The following is a 14,617-nucleotide window of genomic DNA, read 5'->3' on the forward strand; positions in this document are numbered from 1 at the left end:
TTATGACAGTTGCAGTGTCCTGGGGTCATGTCATCCCCTTTAGTGACCTTCTGACAAGCAAAGTGAATGGGGAAGTCAGATTCACTTAACAACCGTGTTACTAGCTTAACAACTGCAGTTGACTCACTTAACAATTGTGGCAAGAATGGTCACAAAATGGGGCAAAACTAACTTAAAAACTGTCTTGCTTAGCAACAGAAATTTTGGGCTCACTTTTGGTGATAAGCTGAGGACTGCCTGTAAATGTTTTTACATCTCCATCTTTCCTTTCTCAACTGCCTCTTGTATAGTCAATAAATATATTCCCAGGGCTGAAAACGGACATGAATGAAGAATGAAATTCTTTTCAGGTTGTCTCTGGGAATATTTGTCCTTTGAATCACAGCCCTAATTCTTCCTATGGGAGGCATAGTGGAGATGGAGCTAAAGGTTTTCAGGGTAGAGATGTCAGTTATGTCAAAAACCCAAAATAACTTGGCTTCAGGAAGATGAAGCACAGAACCAAGAGCCATTTGAGCATGATAAAAGACAGAAGCAGCAGCCATAGGTTTAAACAACAGGAATTGTATTCTCATGTTGAGAGAGAGAGAGAGCAGTCAGTATCTTAATATAGTTTCAGTCAAGTCTGTAACAGAGACTCGTATCTGCTGTGCTGGTTAAATGTCCAGTAGTCTTCTCCCATGTCTGAATTTAGCAATCTAGGTAAGTTGTGTAAAGTCAAGGCTTGTAGGTTTTCAACCTAATCCTAAAGTGAGGGGCCTGTTGCTATCAACTACACTTCCCCTGCAGCTCCTACTGGATGTTCAGCATGCATTACCTGTTGTAAAGGACTGGCAATTCTTCTCGTAGTTCTTTATTGAGTTCCTCAAAGACAGTCTGGGCTTTATAGAACTCCTCTTCAGCCTATGGAATCCAAACATTAATTAGAGGGACAGAAACTGCAGACTGGCAAGGCCGTCAAGGATAAAAAGTCCCAGATTCTGGTTACACAGTCTTCAGCAGAGATGACTAACATTTTTTTTTCCAGACTGGAGGATGTTCTCCAAGAAATAGGCCGAGCCAGGAAAAGTAAGTGGATGGTCCACGTTAAAAAAACAACACACACACACACACACACACACACACACACACACACACACACACACACACACAAACCTACCACTACGTTTAATTTTACAATTTCATTAAATGGTGATTAAAATTCAATTTAACCAAATAAATAGAACAATAGTTGTATGATCAGTCTACTTTTTAAGTTTTCTCTTCTGTGAAGGGGAAAAAATAGCCATCACAGTAACTTTTGTAGGGACCTTTTGAGACCCACCCATTTCTAAGATGTGGATTGGCTGTAGCTTCATGTTGTCCCTTTGTACTATGCTCTTTACACAAAAAGTTAACTTTGCGTAAACCTATCGATGATTGTTGACATTCCGCAAGGTCGTATGCAGCACAGAAAAGCAGAGGGATTTGTAGAGCTCCCAGGCTGCCTTTCTCCCACCTTGCTATTTTTTTTTCATACTGTCTTTCCTTAAGTTGATGCTTTCCAGATGTACTGGAACTGTAACTCACTTCCCACACATGAGCTGGGAGTTCTGGACACAGCCGTGGCAACACATATGGAAGAGATCAGCTGGAGAAAGATTGATCTCTACTCAACTTTCCTTCAGCACTTAGTTCTTCCTGGTTTCCCTTTACCAAAATAGAAGGAAAAAATAATCACTCTTAGAGCAAGTTTCTCAACCTCAGTGACTTGAAGATGCACGGACCAACTCACAGAATTCCCCAGCTTGCTTGAAGTCCGTGCATCTTCAAGTTGCTGAGGTTGAGAAAAAATGTTCTAGAGAAGAAGTAAGAGGCAGCGGTTCTTTATTCCCCATTGCTTGCCACTAGAATTAATTAATTTAATTTGGGGTTCTTTTTAACTGACTACAGGGTTAATTTAATATTTTTTAATTTGGTTCTTAATTTTTGTATTTTGGATTTTTAATTCCCTGTAAACCGCCCTGAGTCCTCAGGGAATAGGGCGGTATATAAATATAACTAAATAAATAAATAAATAAATAGAAACAGCCTTCTGGATTTCCTCAAGCTGATTACGTGGTGTGTTTTTTTCTTCTCCGTAGGCTATACAGGAAAACGGGATCAGCTTTTTCTTTCTGCTTTTTCTTTCTGCTTATCACATTGCTCCTTTAGCAATTAATTGCCCCTGATTTTCCTCTTTGAAAATTGAAGGGATAAATCCCTGACCAATGAAACAATAAAGCATGCAGAATTTGTTTTTAAAAATGTAGAGGAAAACAGCTGATTGTTCCCTTTTTTTCTGTACATTTATTTTCTATTCCTCTGGCATCATCTATTTACTTCTCTTTTGGAACTGGCAAAGTTTTTCTTTTATGTAAACGTTTGTAGTATAGATATGCATACCTGCCACCTCCACAGCTGAAATCCCCAAATTGACCAGGCCAACATCTTTTTGAAGACAGTTCATGTGTGAAATAATTGTTTTAGACCATTTGTCCCCTTACCCCTTCCATGAACTACCTCCAGTGCAAAAGCAAAAAAAAAAAGTCTAAAATGTTTCGCTCCGCCCACTGGAGGAATTGGTGTGCGTGTGTTTGTGTGTGTGTGTGTGTGAATAGTACACTTTTTGCCTTAGACAGAACCAAGAATTCCTCCACCAAACAGATTCCTCCAACTTATTGATCCTAAGGATGGCGGCCAAAGATGGAAGCTGAAATGTCTGAATAGAAACCTTTCGATCTGTATCTAACTGGATTCCTCAGGAGGGTATTTGTACCTTAGCAATTTTAACTTCATCTTTCTTTTTGGCATTCTGAAGGGTTTCCAAGTGATGCCTGCTGATGTCATAATCCACCAGTTTACGCCCCCTCTTAGCAATTCGCTCCTGTAAAGGAAGAGGACACATCAAAGGTACATCTAGAGACAATAGTCTTCTTTGTGTACTGTTTTAAAAGAATATTTGAATAGCCTTTCTGAATCTGGTCTGCAAAGCAATCAATCTTCAAGGCACCATTCAGTGTTTAGGAGAAGAGCAAAGTATTGTTAAGGATTTCTTTTCACAAGGCCTTGTAAGATTATCTAGAGAATCCCTGCAGAAAGTTTATTCAGTGTCTGGGATAAAATTTGGGAGAGAACGTTTTTTGGCTGTGTCTTCAGTATTACAAATCCCATTAAAAACCAAAACTCTAAGCTTTCTCTCTTTTTATTTTGCCTATTCAGTCTGAGCTTCTACATTCCCTGATAGATTTCTCCTTGCAACTCATGTCATCATTGGATTCCAGAATGCTGGGTGTTATAATTCAGGATTTGTGATGCTGGTGTCTTGACATAGCAAAAATGTAAGCATTTTACCTATTTTTATAGTCATTTTATTTCAGTCGCTGACCAGTGAAACGAAATGAGAGTTAACTCACTGAATATCAATATAGCCTATACAGTACAGAAAGGCTAGAGTAAGACAAGCTATAAAATCATCTACAGGTAAAATTTTAAAAATTGTTGACATAAAAATTAATATGGTAAGATATTGTACAATTTATATAAGGCAATTAAATGATTGTTTAGAATGTGCTTTTATAAATATTGATGTCACTGGTGGCCAAGGTTTTGAGCATAAATTAGAGGTATCAGGATTAAGATTCCTCTTCTCCCATTGATATCAAAGACCTTTATGCTTAGTGGAACAGCTTGCCTCCAGACATTGTGGGTGCTCCATCACTGGAGATTTTTGAGAAGAGGCTAGAGACAGTCACTTGTCTGAGATGGTATAGGTCCTCCTGCTTGAGCGGGGCGGGGGAAGGGGGGGCTGGACTAGAAGACCTCCAAGGTCCCTTCCAGCTCTATTCTATTCTATTCTATTCTATTCTATTCTATTCTATTCTATTCTATTCTATTCTATTCTATTCTATTCTATTCTATTCTATTCTATTCTATTCTTCCATTCCTTATTCTATTCCATTCCATTCCATTCCATTCCATTCCATTCCATTCCATTCCATTCCATTCCATTCCATTCTATTCTATTCTATTCTATTCTATTCTATTCTATTCTATTCTATTCTATTCTATTCTATTCTATTCTATTCTATTCTATTCTATTCTATTCTTCCATTCCCTATTCTATTCTATTCTATTCTATTCTATTCTATTCTATTCTATTCCCAAAAAGAACAGAAAGAATACCTAGTCTGGCACTTTCCTGATGTATTTCTCCAGTTCTTGACCTGCTGATTTCTAAGCTCTTTAGAAATAAGGACTGCCACAGAAATTAAGAAATAAAGAGACCGTAAATACTTAACAGGATATATAGGACATATACTGTCAGTATGGGGAGAAACTTTGCCATATCTTTTCAAAAGTACTTTTTTAATAAAAGAAAAAGAAGTGTGTGGATGTGCATGTACATGTGGGGGAAAAAAGAACAGTGTCTGAACACACATTGCATGCATTAAAAAAGAAAAGAAAAGAAAAGAAAAGGCAAGATTCAGGAATGAGCTGGTCCCTCTTGTGAGATTGGTGACATTTCCCCCCAAAAGAAGTTAGATGAAGATAATGCCTAAATGAATTCTTTGAAAAAAAACACCTATAAATATTTTAACAGAAAAAACTAAACTTCTTGGGCATTGTATTTTGTTCTAGACCAGGGGTAGGCAACCTTGGCTCTTTTATGACTTGTGGACTTCAACTCCCAGAATTCCTGTGCCCTGTTCTAGACAGTGGATACCGTATCGCACACACAAATGCAGAAGTACAGTACAATACATACTTTAATTTCATTGAACTGACTCAAGTAGTTGTCCATGGTCCTGATTGCTTGGTCTGCCAGTTTTTCCTCATAATCTTCCCACAGAAGATCATTGCTCTGTAAGAAAAGGGAGACACTTTTCAAAATGCAGTTGAAATAACCCCTCTGCAGTTATTCTCTTCTCCCAGGAAGACCTAGAAGTTTACAGGGTCACTCTAAAAATAAAAGTACAAATCTTTTATACAGAGACTGCGAATAAACAAGAGGAATTGGTTTAGTTTCCTCCTTTAGACCCTTTTGTTCTATTGGGCTTTTTATTGAGCAGCAGAACAAACAGTATTCAAAAGGAAGAGAAAAGAATGGTTAGTGTCATTTAAAACTGAAATGTGGGATATATACCCTACATATTTTCAAGGATACTCTAGAATACTGGAAAATTAAGGATGGAGGTCCAAGTTCTGAGAACTGGTTTCTTGTAATAGCTACAGCTGGGAATTAGATATAAGTCTAATGTTTCACTTTAAAAAGTCACAGCCTTGATACCTGGAATATATCATAATTACCTGAACGATGGCCTTCAATTCTTCATATCCATTCCATTCATCATTGTAAATTTCTTGCAATGTTTCAGACACTTTCTTGGAACTTTCATGCATTCCTAGGAAAGTCAAAATAACTGATAGCAAAAGTCACTATTAATCTAGGTCAGCACGTTCTCCTGATAAATGGCTGTACTTGCATATTACACTAAGCCATATTTTAACCAAAGTTGCCAAATAACCACAACTGAATAGGTTCACACACTATGCTAAACCACAAAGAATAGTTTACAAACTAAACTGTTTGGATTCATACAACACACTATTATTATTATTATTATTATTATTATTATTATTATTATTATTATTATTATTATTAAAGAGAAGCTTTCTTATGGTATAACATGATATATGAAGTGGGAAAATGAGTAGAAATCTTTACTTGTTAAAGAGCCTGGTTTAAAATCAAGTTGCTGGAACCTCAACTCTTTGGTGATGTTTGTGAGAGATGTTTTTCTCTTTTTTTCTTTCTTATTATGAGTAGTATTGTATTTTTTTTAATGATATGAGATATGTAATTGTTGGGAGGATCATTGTGAGGGAAACAGCTTAGGTATTTAACCGTAAATCAACTTGGAGAAAATCTTAAAATATAAAATTATTTCAATTTTGTGGAGAAAAAGTCTAAATGAGAATGTTGAAAACAGGACATATAACGCAACCAAGAGGACTAACTATAAAAGAAGTTCTATACTGATGTTATTACTAATTGGATAAATGTTAGAAAATTGTTTATATTTAACCTCTTTGTTACTAAAATTCTAAGCAGTGTATTAACCTAATGTTTGCAAAAGACAACAATATGGGAAAAAGAGAAAATCAAGGAGAGCTGTTATGTAGAGTACCATATGATAGAAATTAACTATTACTGATTGTTTTGAAATGTGAACCCAGACAACAGGCTGTTAACTAAGCACTAGGTTGTTAGTTTTTTTTTAAAAAATCAATAAAATATATATTAATTTTTTTAAAAAAAAATGTGAAAACTGCGTTCTGGGGCAACAAGTACAGCTCCCTAACTTCCTAAACTTCACCATACTATCTGTGAAGAGAACAAATTGGCAGATAAATGTACACAAATTGGAATTAAAGGGGTTCTCTCATCCTCGTTAGTGGCAGGCCTTATGGAATCATATTAGATTCCTTTTCTGTAATGAAACTTCCTTGGCTGTTTCTTCACAGGGGTTTTGTATAAGAATTAAGGGTCAAAGAGACATATATGCTGCCAAGAAGCTCCCTGATGAAAGGATGGGATTTTTAATGGCCTTAACAAGCGTTTGGAGATAAAAGACAAGCTTCTATCCGTTTTCTTTAAACAGTGTCTCATCAAATAACAGAGGAGTCTTCACCTAAGATCCCATGCCTGCTGACTTAGCTTAGAAAATGTGCCATTCTAAAATTTGGGTTTTCTCTACCTTTCACAGCAATGAGGAAAGCCTTCAGTTCTTTGTAGAGTTTTTGCCCTTCAATCTGGGGGAAAAAGAAAGGGAAATTGTACTTCTAGTTAGTATATTTCTGCATGTCATCCCTATCAGAATACCTTGGTCATTCCCAAGTCCATAAATTTCAACTCCCAGAATTACCCATTCAACATGGCCAATGTTGAAAATTCAGGGAATTGAAGGCTATATAGGAGGCTGCCAAATTTGGGAAAGGTCACATTAGAGGTTTTTATAGAACTCTTCCCCCCACCCCCAGTGTTTTTACAATGCAGGAACCTGCAGAGAAGAAGATTATTTTATTTATTTTATTTATTTTAATTCCATTTATATCCCGCCCTTCTCCGAAGACTCAGGGCGGCTTACAAGCTTAGCAGTAGCCTTCATTCTATGTATATGCCTGCTTATTAGGGCTTTCACACACCCCCCCAAACGGCATTATTACAAAGTCAGCTTATTGCCCCCAACAATCTGGGTCCTCATTTTACCTACCTCGGAAGGATGGAAGGCTGAGTCAACCTTGAGCCTGGTGGGACGCGAACCTGCACTAATTGCAGGCAGCTGGTGTTACTTAAGGAGGCATTAGCCCACTGCTCCACCAAGGCTCTTTTATTATGCCAAATATGTTTTACTGTATTACCATAAACTTAGCATCCCCCATATTTATAGACATAGCATCATCAGTATTTTTCATAGCAGCCTAGTCAGGTTGAGCTTCTATTAAAAAAAAAACAGTTTGAGAGTCTTAAACAAAACCTGGTAAAGAGGTATTTCATATTCTGGCATGCCAGAAATGCTACATATATCTGACCTAGGCTTGTGCAGTACATGTCACCTTTCCACCATCCCCAAATTTCCAGAAAACAAGTTGCTCCCACAATTCCATCATACAACCTGCTGCTGCTGGAAATTATAGGCACTTTGTTCGAATTGTTCATCTTTTGTTTCCACGGTTTTCCCCAGTTTCTGCAGAACCTACAGAAGAGACAGGGAAAGAAAGGAGAACTGCAACAGTTACTGTACATTCTTGTCCTTCACTTATCCAGGGAGTAGAACAAAGCCTTATTTTAGAGGGGTGCGTCTATGGAGTGAGTGTGCGCCTGTTTCCATGAGTGCCACTGCACTGAAAAAAATGGGTTTATCAAGTTCTGCTTCTAGCAAAAATCCCCCAATCATTAGTCTTTCCATGAGAAAGGGTGGAGTAGTGCCTGCTATCCCACAAGTGTCTATATAAAAATTCAGGGAGAGAAACATACATGGACTCTCCAGTAACTTGAAACCCAGTAGGAACCCTATATAGCAGCGTTTCCCAACCTTAGGAACTTGAAGATGCGTGGACTTCAACTCCCAGAATTCCTGGCTGGGGAATTCTGGGAGTTGAAGTCCACGCATCTTCAAGTTCCTAAGGTTGGGAAACGCTGCTATATAGGTCCTCCAAATGGTCTCTTTCTTAACAGTGTTAAATTTGAGCTGAAAATCTCCAGCTGACCAGGAGAGAGCAGCAGAGAGATATAGAAGCTACCATCTTTGTCACCATCTAGAAATCATTTGTAGCCCAAATCTGGTAGCTCTACTCTTTTGCATGCTTTTATTTTCCATGCAAAACAAAGTCCTCCATTACAGATGTGCAATGCAGCTTGCTAACCACACAGGGCCCATCTGTCGGTTCCCATGAATAGCCTACATGACTTCAGCACCCTTCCTTTTTTAGATATTTGTACCACATGGAGGATAAGATAAGGGGCACAGAATGAGTAGGCATAGACCTGCCTTCTCTTGGTTTCTCTATGCAACTTTCCTTCTACTGTATTCAGATTACTAACCAAAATAAAAATTAGCACAATGAATTGATCCTTGATATTAAATATATGGATAGACCTATAAAATCCAAAGACTGTAATCCCAGGTATATTTCACTGGGATATTATCATCTAGCAATAATAAAAATCCCAGCTTTTTTTTTAATGTACTGAAAGCGCAACTCTTGTTTACATAAAAGGAGAGTGTTAGCAGATAACCACTAGATGACAGTACAAAGAATTTCTGTACCTTTTCATGGCTATCTTTTAGTCATGTGGATTTTTGCAGCCCAGATCTGATAATCTTAAAATAGATACTATCTTGACATATGAATAAGAAAGTACAAGCATCTCTCTGTATTAAATGATTGCCAGTCAGCATGGACCTCTCTGAAACAGAAGAATAAAGCAAATCTCTATATCCTCCTTGATGTTTTACTGTTCTGCCTTGATGGACTTCTTCAGGCCACATTCTTTTTTTAATGTCTGAGATAAAAATGGTCCTTTGATAGAACTGTCGTGACTGACAAACTGAAATACATCAGGAGAACTGGTTCAGTGCCCTCCCAGAGCAACTAGCATTTAGAGGTAATGTTGAAAGTGGTTTCTAGTTCCCATTTCTTGTTGCACAAGAAGAAAAGAATTCAGCGAGTGAACTTCATGAGACATTTCACAGTGATAGGACTCTGTTCTCCAAAACAAGGTTGGCTCCATCCAGTGGAGAAACAATAATTCTCTGCAGTCAGAGCTCGCATTTTGCAGAACATCATTATCGTTTAATGGCTTAATAGTTTTATGTGCCCCACTCCAAGAAGTTTTGGCCTGCTGTCCATGACATAGTCACATAGAAGAAAATACCCTATGACATATGCTGTATCATGCCATGCTCAACATTTCATTTTAAATATACAAATAAGAAACTGTATTTGTGACCTATTTCAACACAGGCACTGTTAGATGCAAATATAGCTCACGTTTGCACTGATAATGCACAGAGAAAGCGGTGCAGAGAGTGGTGAGGATGGCAGAAAAGATTATTGGCAGTTCACTCCCTTCCATCCAGGACACATAAGTGTTGCTTGAGCAGGGTCCGCATGACTGTCTGGGATGCTACTCATCCACTTCACAACCTGTTTTCCTTGTTGCCTTCTGGGAGGAGGCTCCGTGGTATCCAAAGCAGAACATCCAGATTCAGTCACAGTTTTGTTCCATACAGTATTAACCTTGTGAACTCTAAAGCTTCCTCTTTTCACTATGTATTCAAGATGGACAGTGATTAATAGTTATATGTTACTTATATGTAAGGGTGTAGGTATATACATATGTTGTATATAGCATGTTAGTATGTGTGTTATGTACGTGTACACTTTTGAGAGCAGGCAACAGAATCTCATTTTTAATGTGTGCCAGTGTGCCCACAGTAAAAAACAATGACATTAAAGGTTATCTTATCTTAGAACAGCAGTTCCCAACCAGGGGTGGTCACACCCCAGGGGTGAGAGACGATACTCCAAGGTGTGTGAAAACTTGGGTTTTCAAAATTATAGTGTATATGCATAATGCGTTGCCATTATTTTGAACTTTGGTAAGGGGTGGAGATCAACCCTGACTGCTCTTTAGAAGGCCAGATCCTGAAGTTGAAACTCAAATACTTTGGACACCTAATGAGAAGGAAGGACTCACTGGAGAAGAGCCTCATGCTGGGAAAGGTTGAGGGCAATAGAAGAAGGGGACGACAGAGAATGAGGTGGCTGGATGGAGTCACTGAAGCAGTAGGCGTGAGCTTAAATGGACTCCAGAAGTAGAGGACAGGAAAGCCTGGAGGAATGTTGTCCAAGGGGTCGCGATGGGTCAGACACAACTTCGCAACTAACAACAAAAAGGGGTGCAAGAATATATCAGAAGCATTTCAGGGGTGCGGGGTATAGAAAAGGTTGGGAGCCGCTGTTTTAGAACTTGGACAGCACACCAGACAAAGAGAGCTAATTTGTCTTGCCAAAAACAAAAACGGCACTTGGAGATTCTTTCAAGCTGAGTTTGTTTTTTCTAAAAATTATTTCACATATAGTCAAAATCTTGCCAAACTGAGAACTGTATTGTCTTTGCCTCTATAATATATCTGTGAACTATTAGGGAGGGGCTGTCTTTGCCCTCTTTCTCTCACACATGTCCTCTGGGCTGAGTTGCCTCTTACTCCTCTGGAATGCACCCCCCCCTTCCTCCTGGGATTCCATCTCACTACCACGTCCCACCACGTACAGGTAGTTCTCGACTTATAACAGTTCATTTAGTGATCGTGCAAAGTTACAACAACACTGAGAAAAGTGACTTATGACCGTTTTACACACTTACAACCACTGCAGCATCCCCATGGTCATGTGATCCAAATTCAGACACTTGGCAACTGGTTCATATTTATTAATGGCTACAGAGTCCCGGAGTCATGTGATCACCTTTTAGTCTCCTTCTGACCACCCAGGTCAATGCGGAAGCCAGGTTCGTTTAACAATGGTGTGACTAACTTAACAACTGCAGCGATTTGCTTAACAACCGTGGCAAGAAAGGTTGTAAAATGGGGGGGGGGGAGGTCACTTAAGAACTTTCTTGCTTAGAACAGGAATTCTAGACTCAGTTGTGGTAGAGGACTACCTGTATTTTTTTGCAAACAAATTCCACCCCCACTCCTCTAATTAAAAGACTGCAATGTTTGATGGTACTAATCATTTTTCTGTCTTGCAAGTTAATAAGGTGAGAGGTAGAGATGGATGCTCCTTGCCAAATAGGACATTTCTACAGCATCCTATGTGTGCAAGTATCATTTTCTTGCTTGCGTCTAATGAGGGCTTGGATAGAATAGTAGTAATGAGGTAGGAGGGGGGGAGGAAAGCTTGATCTCGAGCAGGGCCCACACTCTGAGTTGATGACACACCCTGCATTCTGGAACATTCTTCTTGTGGTTTCCTTCTCTCCCATTGCCATCCGATACTATTAATACACTTGCACAGAAAAACAGCAAAAATGCATTTGACTACTATAAAAGGACTTCCTTCATTGCCTATCAGGACCAGCAGAATGTTCTGGAGGAGATTAAAGTCAATCCAAGCGTTAATTATGAAAACATGTTTGATGCGTAGGGTGCCTTCTGAATTTGGCCTCGCGCTCAGCAGACCAATGAAGATCTATTCGGTAGAACATTTTTGGTATGCATAATTACCATATCTGGACAAACCCAGGCAGCCAATTGTTAACAGCAGGAGACCTGCTGTTAGTAGTTATCTGAATTTTTGTAGCCCTTAAATGAAAGCTCTACAGCAGCCAAGTGCTCAAAAGCAAAGCTCAGAAAAATGTGGCTTCCTCTGTTCATTGTCCTGAGCATCTGGTTTTCAATAGTATATTGTTTCTGAACATGATGGAGGTTTCATGATGTTAGCCTGGCCAACAATGGGTGATTAAACTGGTGACCACAGACTTCTTGGGTTTCAGTTTCTCTCCATCATCAAGGCCCATAGCAAAGGACTGTGGGAACTGTAGTTCAAAATATTTTGCAGAGCTTAGGGCTACCAGTTCCATTAAGGCAAAGCAATAAAACATGGTGTGTATAAAGAGCTGCCAGCTATAGTGTCAGAATCACCTATCATGTGTCGCTGTACTGAACTAGATCTGAGCAATATTCAGTTTGCATAATGGAGTAATTCGTGATGAACTAAGCTAGCATGTCTTCCAAATCCAGTCTCAAGGGAGGGAATCTTTATTGTGCTAATGAAGCTGTCCTTCCCTGTTTGGGTTATATATAGCAATTATCCTCAGAGTGAGGCTCTTCTCAGCTATTCCCAACAATTGATTATGGTGTCTGGGTACATCCATTGTAGTAGAATACAGAAATGTGGCAAGCAGGCTGTTAGGAAGAGCAATGGATGAACCACCCAAACATGTTCCCTGTAACAATCCACCCCAGTGTCAACAACAACACAAGCTCATTCCATTAACATGTTCTCATTCCAATAACAAAGCAGCTTATAAGATGAAAGGGATATTTAAAAATCAGATAAAAATACAAACTAATTCACAAGTCCTTGAGTCACTGGAAGTTAGGCAGTAGGTAAATTTAGTAAATTAAATAAAAGTTCATCCGGTAAACTACTTGGGGATGACCCCATCTTCAGTATCAGAGTCAGGAATGGTTTCAGTCTCCTTGAGGCATTTCTACAACTCCCCGTCTCTGGAGAGGATGGCTAAGGATTCACTTTTGCTATTCTTCTGATGCCCAAGTGAAGACTTCATTCTATAGACCAGGAATTCTGGGAATTGAAGTCCATGAGTCATAAAAGAGCCAAGGTTGCCTACCCCTGCTATAGACTTTTGCTGTGAGGATATTCTGTACCTCTTTGCTGCCATCTAGTGGGTGGATATACTATTGCAGCCTAGATTACATAATCTTAGAGTCTGTCAGGCCTTTAAGGTTGAATTTCTGTGAAATTTCACAACACATTCCTTTACCTTAAAGCATTGTACAAGTTAGACTGCTGACTAAATACTGCAGAAAGAAAGTGTTCTCTCCTAAAGTGTCAGCCAGTCAGTTGAAAATGTCACATCATTTCTCAGTTTTCCATTCTGCCTCGCCTCCCTATCCCCATCAACCAATATGCACTGATCCTGAGCACAATTAATTCTTTTTGGAATACTCTATTTTCTGTGAAGCTTGGCACCCACCCACCCCCCAAAAACCCCTGATGATCCATTCCATCTTGTGCATGGGTGATGCTTTTTTTGTTTTGGGTTATAGATACCTGCTGTAAATTTAGTAAAAAGTTTATTACATAAATTACATGGGGATGACCCCAACAGATATATTACCTATTAGAATCTGCCTAAAACTCATATGTGTATATGCATACATCCTCAAGAACGAAGCTGTCGAGATATTTCAAATGAAAGAAAAGATAGTATTTCAAGGCTGGATACAAACTAGTGGCAAAAAGGGAATATAGGTAAAGAATCCAAGAATAGAGAATAGGGCTATCAAACTGAATTTCAGGTTGATGACATTGATTACACAGAATGTCTGCGGAGATTCTCAGCCATCCAGTTCATGGCTGTCCCAAAGGTGATTACACAGAAGATGTACCTTCCACCCTGAGTCTTCGCCCTGAGTCTTCGGAGAAGGGCGGGATATAAATGTAATAAAAAATAATTAAAAAAGTGTGATCAAACTGCAAAGAAAGATATCCAGGCTAGAATCAGGGCACCTTCCTGACTGTACAGTACTAATTAGCAGCCAGTGGAACGGGTTGCTAGATGAAGCAGTGAGTTCATCCCTAGAGGTTTTCACCCACCATGGTTGGATGATGGGAGGTGCTTTAGTAGATCCTGAACCAAGCACGGGACTGGGCTAAATGAACTTTAGCATCCCTGCCTGCTTTACTTCTACGAGTTTACGCTTCTAATGTTTGCGCGTGGGGAAAGCATTGTAGAAAGTGGGCTTTGAGACCCCACATAACCAGGTTCTGCCATCAGGGAATGTGAAAAGATGTAGCTTATCAGGTTTAGGAGCTTCTTCCTGATCAGCATTTACTCATTTTTGTTCAATTATGTTTGACTGAATATAACCCCCTCCCAGTCATTGTACCATCAGATGGTTCAGCTTCTTTTTCTTTACCGTTCTGGAGGGGCAAGGCCATTCAGGGTGTGCTGTGTGATGCTGGAGGGTTTGTGGACTGTGGGCATAGTGGGAAATCAATCCCAGTGCCAATTCTCTTGCAAGTAAGAGAAACTTTAAGATGATTTAGAAGAAAGGAATAGGTTTGGAGGAAATATTAACCCTGAGAGCCAGTATAAGTGTAGAGGCTAAGGTCCTGGGCTAGAAATCAGTAAGAGTCTGTTAGCATCTTTTCCAACTAGCTAATTTTATGAAAAGGCGTAAGCTTGGTGAGCAAAATTTTGCTTCCTCAGAAGCAGGGAGTGGCAAAACCTGGGTGGGACTATGACCAGGAAGACTGACGTTTGATTTGACAGTCA

General features: G+C 39.2%; 2 protein-coding genes across 4 annotated transcripts in view; both read right to left on the reverse strand.

Moving 5' to 3' along the window:
• The window catches only part of LOC310634265 (aquaporin-5-like), a 381,927-nt gene that overhangs the window by 33,811 nt on the left and 333,499 nt on the right, over positions 1–14,617 (reverse strand). The gene's annotated exons all lie outside the window — the stretch shown is intronic.
• The window catches only part of BIN2 (bridging integrator 2), a 36,641-nt gene that overhangs the window by 19,103 nt on the left and 2,921 nt on the right, over positions 1–14,617 (reverse strand). The window contains exons 1-7 of one of the 3 annotated variants that reach the window (XM_083352452.1): positions 9,577–9,651; positions 7,698–7,778; positions 6,780–6,834; positions 5,329–5,423; positions 4,787–4,882; positions 2,798–2,905; positions 818–903 (exon numbers count right to left, since the gene is read on the reverse strand). In XM_083352452.1, coding sequence (XP_083208578.1) covers positions 818–903; positions 2,798–2,905; positions 4,787–4,882; positions 5,329–5,421 — 383 coding nt within the window. In that variant the 5' untranslated portion in view covers positions 5,422–5,423; positions 6,780–6,834; positions 7,698–7,778; positions 9,577–9,651. Of the gene's footprint in view, positions 1–817; positions 904–2,797; positions 2,906–4,786; positions 4,883–5,328; positions 5,424–6,779; positions 6,835–7,697; positions 7,779–9,576; positions 9,652–14,617 lie in introns of those variants that run through there. The other 2 variants (XM_083352450.1, XM_083352451.1) reach the window with 2 other exon arrangements.

The sequence above is a fragment of the Vipera ursinii genome (assembly GCF_947247035.1).
Source record: "Vipera ursinii genome assembly, chromosome: 2".
Lineage (NCBI taxonomy): Eukaryota > Metazoa > Chordata > Lepidosauria > Squamata > Viperidae > Vipera > Vipera ursinii.